This window comes from Siniperca chuatsi, linkage group LG17, assembly GCF_020085105.1.
Source record: "Siniperca chuatsi isolate FFG_IHB_CAS linkage group LG17, ASM2008510v1, whole genome shotgun sequence".
Taxonomy (NCBI): Eukaryota; Metazoa; Chordata; class Actinopteri; order Centrarchiformes; family Sinipercidae; genus Siniperca; species Siniperca chuatsi.
Window position 1 is genome coordinate 7,403,175 of NC_058058.1, and position 16,298 is coordinate 7,419,472.

A 16,298-nucleotide genomic window follows, 5' to 3' on the forward strand; every position below is an offset into this window, starting at 1 on the left:
TATATCTGCTAAATAGTGCACCAAATAATAAATATTTCCCTTGGAAATAGTGAAGTACAAAATGGAAATACTCAATTAAAGTATGGTACTCAACTAAATGTAACTTCAATTTCTCTCACTGCACTTTGTACATCGTCATTGATGACTGCAGAGGAAATGACGATGTGATCAGACTTTTTCTGTCAAGGGCCAAATACTTCTCTGTCTTCTTTGGAGGAAACCTCTCTTGAAAGTAACATTATGATTTAGGAAACTCATTTGTTAATAATATTTTACAACAGGCTTGTGTTAAATGTATATTGACTACTAATGCACATGCTGCTGCATCATCTCTTTGTGCTGCATGTTATAGTAGCTCTGTTGGACTTGTGCCATGCTGTCTGTGTTTACTGTGAAACTCAAGGGTATCAATATGCTTCTGCGAGAGCGTCACAAAAATCCTGCACATTTAACGGTACTGGGAAAATACAGTGATTGGGATGTTCGCATGTTTCTGCAACAGCAGGATGTCTGCACTTCCTGCAAAGCCCGGACTGCGCCACAGTGTGTCAGAGTGGTACAGCAACAACCACCAGCTGTCTGGCACAGCACAACATGAGCAATATGTTTCTAACGTGATCCGGCAGGAAGGGAGGTCACTACGCAACGAGACCAGCTGTAAGGTGGGTTCTTGTTTGTGAGGATGCCCACCATAACGCTAAACAGTCAGCTTCACACTCTACAGGATGAAGAATGTTCCATAACACCATGCATTGTCCACGCAATCCTTTAAATTTCCATATTTTATCAACCTCTTTTCAGTCATTTTCTTGCACCTTTTCTCTGCAGACAACCTGGGATGAAAGCGATACCTCTCGCAGGTTGAGTGACCGGGTCTGGGATGTTGCCCGGTGGAAAGAGGCGTTAGAAACCTGCGCACAGAAAGTGGATGAAGAGATGGAGGCTCTGACCCTGGTGATTTGTCCAAAAACCTCTGAAACAACTGAGAGCGTGTCTTATTTTATGTTTATAATAGTACAAAGATGTCAGACCCATATATACTTTTATACCTGTGTGGATGTATTTGTGTGTTTCCCTTAGACTAAGTATCAGTATTCTCGGAATCATTCAATTTACAATTTAAAGAGAAAATGGCTGTCCTTCAATAGATAATGATCATACTTGTGAGTATGTAGGTTATACTTTACAAACTTCACTGCTTGAGTCTGACAGTGAAGTGACCTCAGCCTTGATGTGTGTTGGGACAGTCTAAAGAGCAAACCGAGCAGGCCCTGGCTGCGACTGCTGTTCCCCTGGAGGTCTGTAGCGAATGCTTGACACTGAGGGACAGACGGCGAGGGTTCGAGCTTGTCACTGACCCCGTAGACAAGCAGCTGAAAAAAGAAGCAGAGCTGATTGAAAGAGTGCAGCAAGTTCTGCAGCAGCACATAGACAAGGCCTTTGAGCAGCTGTGGTAAGAGACGCTATGGTGCGATGCAAAAATTGCAGAGGGACCATTTTCGTCTTTTTCTCTGACCACCTTTCTTTGTTCTTGTTCCCAGTGTTTTGCAGGAGGCTCGGCATCAGCTGACCGCTGACCTCCAGAACAAGATGGACGCCCTGGACATTGATATGTCCTGCTTGTCACTTACAATAAAGTCACCTCAGATCTCCCTGAAGACCAACCCAACTCGCATACCATCTGGGTTTTTAGAATTTTATATCCGAATTTTAACCATTTTGCTAAAACTTTGGTCGACAGCCAAAAAAGTTTAAACTCTTAGATTACTGATTTATGGGATTTTGACTCATAATTGCAGAGAAGTTTCTCATTGCACGATATATCTGCATGTGGGTGAAGTTTGCCTTCAGGACTTTAGTAGTAGGGCGAAACATCTCCCATGTGCGATATATCCTGGTGTAATCCTTTAAGGAGAATGCTGTAGAATAATGCTTAAATGGTCAGTTTTTCTGGTTAACTCATGCCTCATTAAGTAAAATGCACAAATGTTGTCATTGTTGTAGTTCCTCCACCCCCCAAGAGTGGCTCCAGTTCAGCCAGTATAATGTGGCTCGTGCCCAGGAGGCCATACAGGTGTCCCAGCAAATGAGGGAGGACATGAGTCTCACCAGAGCCCAGGTGTGTGTGATGTAACTACACCTGCCTGTATAGTATTTGTAGTATTGGCTATATAGTATTTGTTTTGCAAATAAATGGCGCGTAAGGTGCAGATGTGTTACTTTTGCATTTGTAGTATTGTCAAATCCCAACAATATGACAACCTAACTCCTTTAATACAAACCAGTTGTAAAATCCTTTAGCTGAATGAAACACAAATATCGAAGCAAAACATAACTTAAAGTTTAATTCATGTTTCCCTCTTTGGTTTTCCTGACAGTCTGGGAATATTGTGTACCAGTCTTGCTCTCATTTCTTCTGTGGTCAACATGGCACATTTGAAATTAATTCTTCTTCTTTCTCTGTTCTCTATTAAGCTCCAGAATGAGTTGAACACTCAGCACAGGGCCACAGAGTTTGCTCTTCGTAAGCGTAATCACCATGAAGAGCAAGCCCGCGATGAGCTGGAGTGGCAAATAAGAAATGTAAGATAGTAATAATAATAATGATAATAATAGCTTGTAATGTCAGGTATTTATCTTTTTGACTGCAGGTTACAGTTTTACCAGTTTTTAACATGCAGGGGCTCAAAGATGTTGTTTATAGCTCAGAGATTATTGTTTATAGCAAAGTGTTTCTGACTGTCTGCCTGTAGACTGAAGATGAAATGGCAGAAATGGAGAGCGATATCCACGGGCTGGATGCAGATCTGCTGGCGAAGACGGCCTCCCTGAAACTGGCTCACACCCGACTGGAGAACAGGACCAACAGACCTGGCATGGACCTGTGCAGAGACGAGGTTTAATTTAAGCGCATACTGTAGTATATCAAATATAGAATATTAGCAGCAGCAGTGGAAGTAGCAGTAGTTAGGTTACTGTAATGTTTTAAAAAACAGTAGGAGGCTTGGTCCTAGTTGATCTTTTCCTTCCTGTTTGTTTGCAGGTGCAGCACGGCCTCGTTAATGAAGTCCATCAGCTGGAGGCCACAATCATGGCTCTGAAACAGAAGCTGTCTGAGGCTCAGTGAGTCAGAGTTTTGCTGCTATGATCACCAAGTGGAGCTAATAGTTTATCTACATGTTTATTTACCGGTTCATCAGCAAAAAATGTTTTTTTTGGGCCAAGCAAGGTGGCACATACAGGGAAGTCAAACATCACATTCATCATCAAAATACACAAAAATACCCATTTAGGAATACTGCCTTTACTCTACAGTATGTAATGAACATAGTGATGTTTTAAACCCAGCAAACTAAACCGATATGAAGCCACTGGAGTAAATATCAGAAATGATTCAAAATAAAGGATACAGACCTACAGATCAGAAGTAACACATTTTTGTTTTGAATACCAAAAGAAATCACTCTGAAACTTTCCCCCCTGCTTGTTTCTCCCGTCCCATGCTCACTCAGGCACTCCCTGCAGAAGATGAAGCTCCATCGCGCTCGCATGCTGCAGGATCTTTCCAGAAAACAGGAAGCTCTGTCTCTGGAACAACGAAGCATGAACACCCGGACCCGCCTCACATCCACCTCCTGCACTGATAAAACCCCGGTGCTGCTGGTCCCACTCACAAACTCCAGTGGGAGGAGCAACCTGCAGCTGCTGGCTCAGTAAGACGACGGTATCCAGTTTTTGAAGGGAAGGGATACAACTCAACAAATATATTAGGATGATTCAGTCATTTTTAGCTTTGACGTCATGTTTTTAACCCTTTACATGACAGAAATGTTCTCTCCATACTTCAGATACATTCAACTCTGATGTCTTAAATGAATTAATCATCCCCATTACTGAAGAAGAAAACATTTTCCTGTGTTTTAATTTATTGATTTCAACATGAACTGTCATCCTCTTGCAAAAAATGTTCTCCTGGACCTTCTTTTGTGTGGTTAATATGCGTTTAGCTGTGTTGTGTTAAATTATCAGTTATGTGCTTTACCTGTGTCTATTTAACTTCCAAAACATCCAAATTATGTTTAAAATGTAGATTATATGCTTGCTTCCTTTGTCTTAATTAAACATTTAGTCAAGATATTTCTGGCATCTGAATCTATTCGTGCATTTGAGGTTGTCTTTTTTTAGAATTTAGTGACTGTGTACAAAATTCCCAAGTGGAGGTGCTCACGTTCATGCCTGGTAAGGTCATTACTTTTATCGACCATTAGCTTTAATGGCTGTGTTTGGCCTCATCATATTGTTTGATCAACTGATGCTGTTTGGAGCATGAAGACGGTGATAATGACGTGAACTTTGACTCATACAGCATATGCAGTTTAGATAAAAAATCTGGTAAACAGGCACTAAATACGGCCCCTGAGACAATAAACCCCCTTTAACTCTCACCTGCCTCAGTCATAATGTCTTCAAACGGATGTGTTTGTCTATGTTGCTGCATTTTTATGAGGATTTTTTTATTGGTGTTTTTCCCATTGTAAACAGTATTTTTTAAACATACATACAAAAAATAATGGCATACAAACATTATGTATATGGCAAAAACAGTAGTTACAATCAAGACATATATATATATATATATATATATATATATATATATATATATATATATATATATATATATATATATATATATATATATATATATATATATATATATATATATATATATATATATATATATATATATATATATAAAAAAGCTCAGCTTCACTGAGGTACACTCTGGACTGCAGTGTCTCTATATGGTGAAATATTTTGAAAAATGTAACTGCAGATCCATGCAGTGTGTATTTAATCTGTTCTAAAATGAAGAACATCTCTGATCCAAGCCTCGTGAGATGGAGGAGAGGATGACTTCCAACAAAGTAATATCAGTCGTCTAGCCAATAAGGTCAAGAAGGAAGGACCACTGTATTCAGTATTACCCCAAAGAGTGCTACTGATGCATTTGAATAAAAGGGCACCTGAAGTATCCCTGATAACGTTTCAAAAATATTGGACCAATAGTGAGACCAAAACATATGAATCAGTGAGGCAGGAGCTTGTCAACACTTGTCGCAAACAGGGTTAATATCAGATTAAATTTGAGAAAGTCCAGGTTTTGTCCAGTGAGTGCGCTGTATGATTTTACATTGGATTATACCATGTTTGCTACATTTAGATGAAGAGTGGACCCAGAGAAAGAGTATCATTCCATAGGTCATCGTTAATTTCTTCACCCATATCCTGCTCCCATGATGTTTTGACAGCTAACAATGAAAATTCTCTCATATCCACATGAGATGATACCTTTTGATGTAGGGGGTGGTAATATTTTATGAGGATTTAGATGAGAGAGAAAGATCCATTTTTAAAAAATGTGTCTTGTCTCTGAAAGAGAGATCTTCTCAGATAAATCACAGTATAATACAAATGGATGCTTTCCTGTAGACAAATTTCACACAATTGCATGTTGACTTGCAGTTGATAAGAATCAGTTAATTGAAAGTGTTTTCAGCCGCAGCAGGCAGCTGTTTTCTGTGAAAATGCTCTAAAAACCCACATTACACTACCTGTTCAGCACCAAACAGCAGACAGGCACAGTTAGCGACTTGCTACAAAACATAGTGGAGCATTTAGCAGTTAAAGAGCCAGATATTTCCCTCAAGAGTTGGTAGAGACCAAAAACAGAGCTTAAAGAGAGGTACTATTGGAGTTACGTTCATCAGGTGGACAGAAACACAACTCCAAATAAATTAATATGTTGCTCCGTAACTGCTGGATGTGTAAATAAGCAACTATTTGCTGACAAGTTTGCCATATGAACTTAAAATGTGATGATACGTTAATGTGTGTTCACAACTTGTTTCTGCTCCCCCCAAGTGGCCAAAAGGTCCGTTATTGCAGGTTTAAGGGTTTGGTTTTTGTTTACTAAATATATTAAGTTTTGAATTTAGGGGAGATAAAAACAAAAGGGCGCACTGTGGGATTCTTGCTTTTTTTTTATATGAGCAAAATTAATAATTGAGACAATCATATCATTGTCCTTAAAAACCCTAGTTTTTGTGATTGACAACTTAGCTGGGTCTAATTAAATGGCCCTTATGTTGGAAATATCCACTGCAACCTCCTTCCTGGGAGGCTTCCTGAAAAACAAAACAAACTGTATGAGAGGTGAAAAGGCCTGTGCTAATGTCACTCTCACTTCAGCTAATAAATAAGGTAAATATGTAGTCATTACTTTGCAAACATTCATGCCACTATATCAGAAGAGTAACTATACACACATTTGTTTTGAACAGTAGATCAATAGACTAATCAAACAGCTAGCAGCCATGTTTTGAACTGCTGCAGGTCTTTTCTTGGAAAAGCTTTTCTTGGTATCTGTCATCCTGCTCTAATAAAATGCCTCTGCAACAAGTCACAGTGATTTTCTGCTCCATTTTCTTCACCGAAAGCCTTTTGCATGACACACCCACTCTTCTCTCACATATAAACACACTGAAGAGCTCATTCTCTACCATAAAACTGTGAGAAGCGACATCATGCCACAAACATGTCACCGTTTCCCAAAGCCCAACCTATCCTGTCCTCGCATCGACCATCAACTTCAGCACATTTATGACTTTACTGCCTGGCCCTCCAGTTCATTTAGACAGCCTCAGCTTTAAGGGGATGGCCATGTGCTTCCTGACACGCTGAATTATTCTGAATCATTTCACTTAAGGGCCCAGATGCTACCTGTCTGTTGCCCTCCACTGAGAGGGCAATTAAGGCAGCCTGGTGCCTGCTAAATGCCCCCTACTTCTGCATGAATGGATGCATCTCCTTATCTGAATCTCTGTCATGATGTCGTGTGCACCTCGCCCCCTTCGTACCCACATGCATCTTTTTTTTTTGCTGTCACCTGTCTCAGAGCTGAGTCTGAACATGACAGAGGGAGAAACTCAGCGCTACAGCAGCTCTCGTACCAGCTTGGAAAAGGACATTGCTGCCACGAATGGAGAATGTGTCTTTTGAAATATGTGGTTTATAAATGGAGAGAACATGAGGACAACTGTGCCCCTAGCTATTCAAATAATCCGTTTGCTTGCTTATTTTAGTCGAGACTTTCCCGTCAGCTTGAGTTTGTTTGATTTATCCCCGTCATGGTAAATTGGAGGCAGTGCTACTTTTTTGCTGGACTTCCTACTCCTCTCAGCAGTGTCTATGTCCTGAACTGTTGAGATGCAGGTGACTTACAAGGATTGGGTCGCTCTCTCTGTCTACACCCTCACCTTTCTGCTCGGTCTTCCCGCCAACCTGCTGGTCCTGTTTGTGTATGTACGCAAGGCCCGCAAGCGTGGCGCCACACCAAACGTGGTCTACGCCCTCAACCTGTGTCTGGCCAACTTGGTGCTCGTGGCCTGGCTGCCCGTCAAGGCTCTGGAGACTTTCCTTCAGGCCTGGAGGCTACCAGCACCAGTCTGCCCCGTCTACAGCTTCTTCCTCTTCTCCTCGCTGTATGGCAGCTGCCTGTTCATCACCGCTGTGACAGTGGGACGCTACCTCAGCATCGCATTCCCAATTATCTACAAGAGATACCGCCGTGCTCGAATCTCTTGCTTCATCAGTGCTGCCTTGTGGGCCTTCGTGCTCCTTCACCTCAGTTTTGGCCTGGTGGCTGAAGGAGGAGCTCACTTTGTCTCCGTTAAGGATGACACCTCAGCCTGCTACGACCACTTCAACGCCTCCCAGCTGGCTGTTCTTCTGCCTCTACGCCTGGAGATGGCCATCGTTTTGTATCTTTTGCCTCTTATTGTGACGTCCTTTTGCACGCTGCGTTGCGTGACCCTGGTGTGGCGCTCAAATTTGCGTCCTATGGGGAAGAGACGAGCCCTGACAGTTGCATTGTCCACGCTGGCTGTGTTTGTGGTGTGCTATGCACCCTACAACGCCTCGCACATTGTGGGGTTTGTGTGGAAGGAAAATGTTGAGTGGAGGACATACGCTATGCTGACGAGCTCCTGTAATGTTTTCCTGGAGCCTGCAGTCATGCTGATGCTGTCGCCAGCAGTGTCGAGGGGAATCATGGGAAGAATCTGTGGACAGCAAAGCCAATTCAGCCATATTGAGGGGTGTCGGCATCGATGTCATAGTGCTAATGTTGCAAATGTCAGGGCACCACCTACACTATCTGAGAGGAGCCAGGCGGGGGCCTAGGTGACTAAAGTAAGTCAGGAGTGAGGTCACAGTGGGCGGAGACTTCAGAGATTTTGGCAAATGGCAAATCCAAAAGGAGGAACAGGATAAAAACATTCATGGACAGTCTGATGGAAGACGACCATCCTTTGTGTGTGCTTTCCAACAGCCCCAGAAAATCTAGCATCACCACAGCTATCAGATCAGATCCAGCAAATGATCTAGATAATGTCTCTGTGTCTGTCATTTCAAGGCACAATGACTTAATCAAAGCTACATCACTCTGTGTCATCAGATAACAACTTTTTTCCTCAGATCAAATGTTTCTAAAGAAAAAAGTATTGATGTATCCCATGTTATGGCAGTATTTCTCCTGATGATAAAGACTCGTTATGCAGTTTTTCCTGTGAGTGTTTCTCACACTGGGAATGGCCGAAGGTGTTGCCAATTTGCCAGTAAAAAGGAACTATTAGCAGACCTGGAAATTCATGCTTTTGGCCAAGGAAGCTGCACATCTTTGAAATGGACGAAGTGTTCTTTTTCAAACTACATAATTCAACAAGTCTTAAACCAGTCAGTGGAAAACAGCTGAACTTTACATCAGACAGTTAGTTTGGTGACAAATGGCTCCATCTGGTGTCTGTCAGTTACTGCTCCAAGCTGTAACGGGGATCACTTCAAACAAAATATGTGTTTTCAATGTTTTTTCCATAAAGAATAAAGATAAGCTGATATTTTGATTTATTAAACACATGTGGAACTAATATCATGAATTATGGCTGTGTTTTGACAGGGCCCTGGCTTAATTGCATGGCTCACTGGCACACCTGAATGGAACAGATCGTAAATGTTATTAGTTGCACGTGTGCTTTTCTTTGATGAGTCAAAACAGGTGTACTGAGGTATAAAGGTTTATCAACAATTTGATGTTTGAAATGAATTATACATTTTAATAAGTATGTGTTTGTGCATTAATTGATTGGTTTGTGAACATGTTCATTTACTTTCTCAATTAAGTCTGTTTACTAGTAAAATGTTTCTAAAATGTCCAATAAACTAAAGTATGACGTTTATAAGTGTATTGTGTCGATTGTCTACAGTCTTTAAAGAATAAAGAAAAAATGTTAAAATACTTTTACTAAATATTTATAACTTCCTGTTGGCTACAACACACACATGCGTTCAGCTGGAGGATGAAGTCAATGACACCAAAATTAAAAGATTCAGTTTTGGAAACTGAGTAAATCAATTAAGTTAAATACTGAAAAATTTAATGATTGTCATGCTTGAGTTCATAATTTTAATGAAAAACACTTCTCAGCAAAGCATCATCAATGTTCAAATCATTTGATGCTTTACTCTGCTATAAAAGCTTATAAAGCGTGACATTTTTCATATGCTGAATGAATGATCCATGTTTATCTTTACTGGTGAGCTTATTAGTTTTATCACATTCAGTTGATGAATGATTAATTACCACATTACCACAGAGGGTGCAAGATGACCACTACTGCTAGAAATACAGTACACGCTACATGTACTTTAGATGAACCCTGACTAAATATAAGAGTCATTAGAGTGAACATGTAAAGATTTCAACTTAGTCATCCTGGCAGTACATTCAGTACAGACAAAAACCTACAATTTCACACACAAAAGAAATTTAAATATCATGGATGAAATCACATGATGATGTTATTGTTATATAGATAAAACAATACTCAGAAAAAAAGGAGGGGAGCCGTTGAATGCAAAAAAGGGAGAGAATTTAATATGCTCAATATGTGCACAAATAAAGGCACTGAAGAACAAGGCATCAAGAGGCTGAGAAAATGCTGACGTGCCTCTAGAAATAGAGAAAAGGCAGGAAGTGATATCATAATATAAAATCACGAATACAAAACAATAATGGGATGCTTGCATCATTGATGAAGAGTATTAAACATGTGCAGTGGTGGAAAGTAACTAAGTACATTTACTCAAGTACAGTACTTAAGTACAGTTTTGAGGTACTTTTACTTTATATCTATTTTAGGGTATTTTATACTTATACTGCACTACATTTATTCAATAGTTGCTAGTTACTTTCCAGATTAACATTTTACTCACAAAACATATGGACTTGTTGGACCAGTTTATAAAACAGACTAATACTTTAAGTACACTTTGTTGCTAATACTTTCATACTTTTACTTACTGAATGCAGGACTTTTACTTGTAATGGAGTGTTTTAATAGTGTGGTATTGCAACGTTTACTTAAGTAGATGATTTGAATACTTCTTCCACCACTGAACTTGCGACTTTTCCAACATAATCACATATTTAACACAAAAACAATATTCACAAGGGTCAGATATGCTGAAACAAGTACTGCTCTGGAGGTAACCCACTTAACATACCAATAATATGTCAAAAAAGAGGTGATAAGGAAACAATAAAATAAATACAAATAATGCAAAGTGAACATAAAATAAGAAGAAAATTAAAAATTGATTTTGAAAGTAATACACATTGTTCTCCTTGTGTTGGATAACTTCTGATTTTAATGATTCTCCAGTACTGAAAACATCGTTCAACAAAGATAAACACTGAATCTTGGTGGGTATACTGTGCTACTGTACATACAAACTTGTATATGAACCACTTGATAAACATATCTGGTCTTAATGTGTCTTAAATGTTCAACCTGCACCCGTACAAATCAGCCAGGGATCATCTGGCACCATGCTGCAGACTTATCACAGTTTTGTTGTTGAGAACGTTGTTGTGCAGACAGACAGTATAAAAAGGGGGTGGGAGGGGTTGTGATACAAACTGACTGAGTGACAGACCACAGTGGAGCTGAGAGACTCCACAGGCTGCAAACTGAACCCATCTGTTCCCTCGGGCAGCTTGATCCTCAGTGACCGAGCCGGACACCAACACCAGTCAGCTGCCAGAAGTGGAAAACATGTCACCGGTAATAACGCCTAACAGGTGAGTCAGACTTCTGTTCTCCTTGATTTGTAAACATTAAATTGTATTTAAAGTTTTTCCTTATTAATCAAGCACATTTACAGCTTTCTTGATTCTCATTGGGATTTCTTTTATTTAATTTTTTAATGCAGAACCCTTATTAATAAAATACATACTTTTTGCTGCATAATCAGATTATGTTGGTCTTGTAAAAAGATAAACCTTCATAATTGATGAAGGACTAAATTTCAACCTCATCTGTAAATAAAACTAACAAAGGAAGATGTAGCTTCCCCCTTTATAGCCACTGCATATTCTTTGAGCATTGTTGTGAATACAAGATAAAAGTTGCGATTTTTCACTGGGAACCTGTAGACTGAACATGTAAATCTGAGTCCTCTGTTCTCTGCTGGCCACTACAGACAAAGTCTCCCTCTTCTCTGGTCAGAGCTGTAACTGATGCCACATCTGCCCTTCAATTTGTCACTTGTCAAGACCTTTCACACAAAAAGTTATTGCAGTACATTTCCACCTACATCACTTCGAGCTTTTAAACGGTTGCTGGGAGATGATGTTTGGAGAGCGAGGTGAACAAAGATTGCGTCCAGAAGCTTATTAAATTTCCCCTATTGAAGGCGAGATAGCAGATATTCAGTGGGACATCCATATTAAGTGCAGTCTTGTGATCTGATCAAACAGTCTGCTTCCAGGAGGTGGAGTATGCTGCCAGAGTGCTGCAGCACCAGACAGGACAGCCGCACAGTGATGGAGAGCCTGTTTTTTCAAGCTTGACAGAGGTGAGTTAGTCACACTTCTTATAACTTATGAAGGGACATATTTTACTTCTGTTCAGTGGCATGGATGGATTGGTATATATAAGAGTCTATTAGCAGTTAATTGAACAATGAATTGATCCTACTAACAAATATTGTCTGTGTATCAGAAGGCTCAAAGAGCTTCTTCCACGCTGTTATACTGGGTGTAGTTTATTTTTGTCAATCCCACAAACACTGTCCTAATACTCACTATAGCAACAAATCCACAGCTGAAAATAGTCCCCAAAATATTAACAATTTACTCCTATTTGAGTAACATATGCTACAAACTACAGTACCCAGCTTTTTAAATTATTTAGCCTTTTTAAAAGAAATGTATACATACTATTTGTGACCTGTTTTTTAAGATTTAAGTGAAGGCTTGGTGCTGAGTGCCAAACACAAGGTAGAGAAGTTGGAAACATTGTTGGTTTTGGTCTTTTCATGGGATTTGTTGACAATAAGAAAAATATAGAATAACGGCAGCTTTATCCTTTTTCATGTAGATTTCTGTACTCTCTACTTTATCAGTTTGCATCTATCAATTTAAATCCCTGGATTGAATTTAAAAGAGTATGTGAAGTTTTTAAGAAGGTGATGTATTATTTTGGTTTGTCAGATATTTGAAGCAGAAGTTCTACATCTTGCAATAGTTACAATGAATGAAAAGAGATTCTTTGAGTAGTTCATTTTTAATTTCCACTGACTTGTTTAAGTATTTCATTTTGTCATAACTTTTTTTTTAAGTAGAAGAAAGAACTCATTGCCTTTACAGAGGACTTAGAATCTGACCTGATGTAGGTTTCCTTAGAAATTAATCTCTTTTAAAAATCTTAAAATTTATGTAATTGTATGTCTTGATGCTGGACAGGCACAGTTTCCTTCAAGAAATTGTTTAACAGAGGTGGTAAGCAAGCTAACATGCTCACAATGACAATGCTAACATGTTTAGCAGGTATAATGTTTGATGCGTAAAGGCTGATGGGAAATTCATTAGTTTTACAGGTACTTGGTCATAAAACAAAGTGTTGTTTTATACTTTATAAAAATAAATAGATAAAATGTTGACCTGATTACAATTCAACCTGAGTTGAACATGAATATCTATGGCAATAGTTAGACATCTCACTCAAAACCACAAATGTCAACCCCATTGTGGCACCACAGGAAAAGAGAGGGGGTCACCAAAGTCAGTAGGATTCGTCCTCTGGGGACCATGAATGTCAAAATTATAGAAAATTTCATGGCTGTGCATCCATCAGTTGTTGAGATATTTCAGTCTGGACCAAAGTGGTGGACCGACCGATATTGCCAGGCCTAGAGCCACAACGCTAGCGTGGCTGAAAATGAGACCAAACTTTTCAAAAGTCTGTCAAAAATGTTAAGTTTTCAGCAAAATCAGGCTTGACTGCTTTGCTTTTATGAATGATGATTCATGTTTTTTTGTGTCCAGTGTCTGAGAGAGTCTGTTCCTGGTGTGAGCAGCCACCATGCTGTGCAGTTATCTGTTGCTTTCCATCTACATCCTCACCTTTCTGATGGGGGTCCCTGCCAACATCCTGGCCTTCTGCACCTTCTGGCGGAAGGTGCGCCGCAAGGCAGCCCCAATAGACATCCTCCTCCTCAACCTCACCATCTCCGACCTCATCTTCCTGGCTTTCCTGCCATTTAAAATGAAGGAGGCCTCCGACGACATGGCCTGGATGCTGCCCTACCAGCTGTGTCCCTTCACAGGTTTTCTGTTCTTCGTCACCATCTACAACAGCACCCTGCTCCTCACAGCTGTGAGTGTGGAGCGCTACCTAGGGGTCGCCTACCCCCTCAGGTATTCCCTGTGCCGCAGACCTCGCTACGCCGTGTTGGCCAGCATCATGTTCTGGGTGGTGACCTCTCTGAACCTCAGCATCGTCTACATCATGCCTTACGCCCAGTGGAGCAAAGGTGCAGACAGTGACAACAACAATGGCAGCACCACCAGCAACCCTGCCCTGCCTCCCCCCACCTGCTACCTGAATTTCACAGAGGAAGAGCTCGCCATCCTACTGCCAGTCCGCCTGGAGCTCTTCATAGTTCTCTTCTGCATGCCCTTCCTCATCTGCTGCTTCTGCTACGTCAACTTCATCCTCATCCTGTCCCGTCTTCCAAACATCGGCAGGCGCCGGAGGCTGCGTGCCATTGGTCTGGCGCTCGGCACACTGATACTATTCGCCATCTGTTTTGGGCCTTACAACGCCTCCCATGTGGTGGGGTTTGTTCATCAGGACAATGAGGGATGGAGAAACGTGGCATTGCTCTCCAGCACCTTCAACGCCTGCCTGGATCCATTTATCTTCTACTTCTCCTCAGCGGCTGTAAGAAGCATGTTAAATCACTGCTTCAGGAACATCATGGCAAAGCTGCACATCCTGAGGTGTGGAGGGGCTCCTCACTGTCCTCACCAGAGACCCTCAAAGACTGAAAAATACAAGGAAGCACCCCTTCCTTGAAAGTTCAGGAGGAGTTATTAATGTAAATGTGAGTGTTTGTTTATTTCATGCAAAAGAAATATGGACAAAATGAAGGGTTGGGAGTTGTTATTCCATTCTAACCAATGAGAGGGGCTACAGACACGTTAGTGTCATGTCAGTACCTTTTACAGGCAACGCTTGCTCCAGAGCTGAAAAGGGATGCAATAAACATTTCAGTGTGCAAGTTTGTTTGCTGGAAGACAGCACCATAGTTGCTGAATTCATCCAAAAATAACCCAGAAATTAACTTAATTAAGTCGCAGTTTGTGAAAAAAAGTTTTCTCAACAGCGCAATCTTTAGCTTCGGCCCGTCGTTACAGAATTTTAAGCTCATTGATTGGATGCTTCTTGCCGAAGTGTATGGAGCCCCCTAAAGGTCACGCTGAGAATTTATTTTTTGCATTCTCTTGCAATAAATTTTGCGTTACCTCACAATACTTTTCTTCTTCCATTCCTTCAGAGCCGCATGTCATTTCCACTCAGCTGCTCCCAGTGCAATGCCCCATATCAGCTCATTGAATTTGACTTTGAACTGGGCATTAAGTATGCTGATATAGTACTACTGCTCAATAGGCACGCATGGTTATGTAATTAGTGAAAGTAAACTTAAACTAATTCTTAGATCAAGAGATCTCTCCAGAAGAAAGCAGTACGGTAATCTGCAGGATGCTGTCGGTTTCATTAGTGAACAGTTACTGTACTTTACCCCAGAGGGGTTTCACTGAGGAAGAGGAGACGTCTCCAGAGGCGGAATTACAGATGTGCAGTTGAATCTACCTCATAAAGCTAATGTGCTGTATTTGTCAAAAAAGCAACAATTTTTAAAATAGTAGAATTGTAATCGTAGTGTTAATATTAATAAATTAATAATGATAGGAATGACAGCTATAGGAAATACAATGTCAGTATTAGTAACAGAGCCAATAACAACAACTGTAGTAGCAGTTGTCGAGCAGGAACACGGGGGCAGCAGGTGGCCCACAACCACAGATCCAAACTCTGCAGCTCCGGAGGCAGAAATACCTGCTGAAAGCAACAGAAGGAGAGACGAGAGAAACGAGAAGGAAAGGTAAAGGTAACCTTCAGTGCTGAAACAGGGTTTGGTAGAAGGCCTGTTGCTATGTGTGGAGCAATAATTGATGTTCCTTATACGTACAGCTCCTACTTTGAACTGATTTGAACTTTGATAATGTTCTATCTGATAACTTCTTTGCAATGGACATCATATAAGATGAGGTTTCCATAAACAATGCTAAATACATTAACTTGAGAATTTCAACACTACGAAGAAGAAAAGTATTGCGAGGAAATGCAGAAGTACTCAAAAAATTCTCGCTGTGACTTTTAGGGGGCTCCGTAGAAATGCCCCTTTATAGGCATTCATAGAAGTCGGAGTTAACTTCTACCCCAAAGAACCAGATCTTTTCTAACACAGTTGATCATCTTTTGTACTGATGATTTAACCAGGAGATATTGTATATCCAAAGTGTAGAAGTGGTTCAACTGTGAGTCATGTAACATTGTCTATGAGTAAAATTAATGGGACTTTTACCTCCAGAACCAGAGGCGCCCAAAATAGCTCCTCCCATTTTGCAACTCTCATGGGTATTGTAGTCTAGAGCTGACCACCGTGTCAAACTGATGGACAAAGAATGATTTCTCAGAAACAAAGTTGAAACAATTATAACTGGTGGCCATAATATAAACCTATGGGATCATTACATTATGCAGCAGACTCTTTCTGTGTTGACGAACGTTGAGAATGCCTTTAAAAGATGAATATGAAAAAATATTTCCAGA

The 16,298-nt window shown here is 40.4% G+C and overlaps 3 protein-coding genes across 5 annotated transcripts in view; all 3 read left to right on the forward strand.

Annotated features, from left to right (window-relative positions):
- tekt2 (tektin 2 (testicular)) overlaps positions 1–4,445 on the forward strand; it is a 5,265-nt gene extending 820 nt beyond the window's left edge. Inside the window, exons 2-10 of one of the 2 annotated variants that reach the window (XM_044172860.1) lie at positions 503–662; positions 829–954; positions 1,248–1,453; positions 1,542–1,685; positions 2,005–2,119; positions 2,476–2,583; positions 2,754–2,897; positions 3,044–3,123; positions 3,513–4,445. In XM_044172860.1, the coding sequence (XP_044028795.1) occupies positions 507–662; positions 829–954; positions 1,248–1,453; positions 1,542–1,685; positions 2,005–2,119; positions 2,476–2,583; positions 2,754–2,897; positions 3,044–3,123; positions 3,513–3,717 (1,284 nt within the window). In that variant the 5' untranslated portion in view covers positions 503–506 and the 3' untranslated portion in view covers positions 3,718–4,445. The remainder of the gene's footprint in view (positions 1–502; positions 663–828; positions 955–1,247; positions 1,454–1,541; positions 1,686–2,004; positions 2,120–2,475; positions 2,584–2,753; positions 2,898–3,043; positions 3,124–3,512) is intronic. The other variant, XM_044172861.1, reaches the window with a different exon arrangement.
- Positions 4,446–5,873: 1,428 nt separating this feature from the next.
- si:dkey-211g8.9 (free fatty acid receptor 3) lies at positions 5,874–9,260 on the forward strand. The gene has a single exon (XM_044172865.1). The coding sequence runs from the start codon at positions 7,267–7,269 to the stop codon at positions 8,239–8,241; it is 975 nt and encodes a 324-aa protein (XP_044028800.1). The 5' UTR covers positions 5,874–7,266; the 3' UTR covers positions 8,242–9,260.
- An 802-nt stretch (positions 9,261–10,062) lies between these two features.
- On the forward strand, positions 10,063–15,016 carry LOC122864994 (free fatty acid receptor 3-like). 2 transcript variants are annotated; one of them, XM_044172867.1, is made up of 3 exons: positions 10,063–11,197; positions 11,876–11,973; positions 13,445–15,016. In XM_044172867.1, exon 3 carries the CDS (start codon positions 13,482–13,484, stop codon positions 14,475–14,477), a length of 996 nt encoding a protein of 331 aa, XP_044028802.1. In that variant the 5' UTR covers positions 10,063–11,197; positions 11,876–11,973; positions 13,445–13,481; the 3' UTR covers positions 14,478–15,016. The 2 variants fall into 2 exon arrangements, with proteins under 2 accessions (XP_044028802.1, XP_044028801.1); XM_044172866.1 differs by having other exon boundaries at positions 11,887–11,973.
- Positions 15,017–16,298: the final 1,282 nt, after the last annotated feature.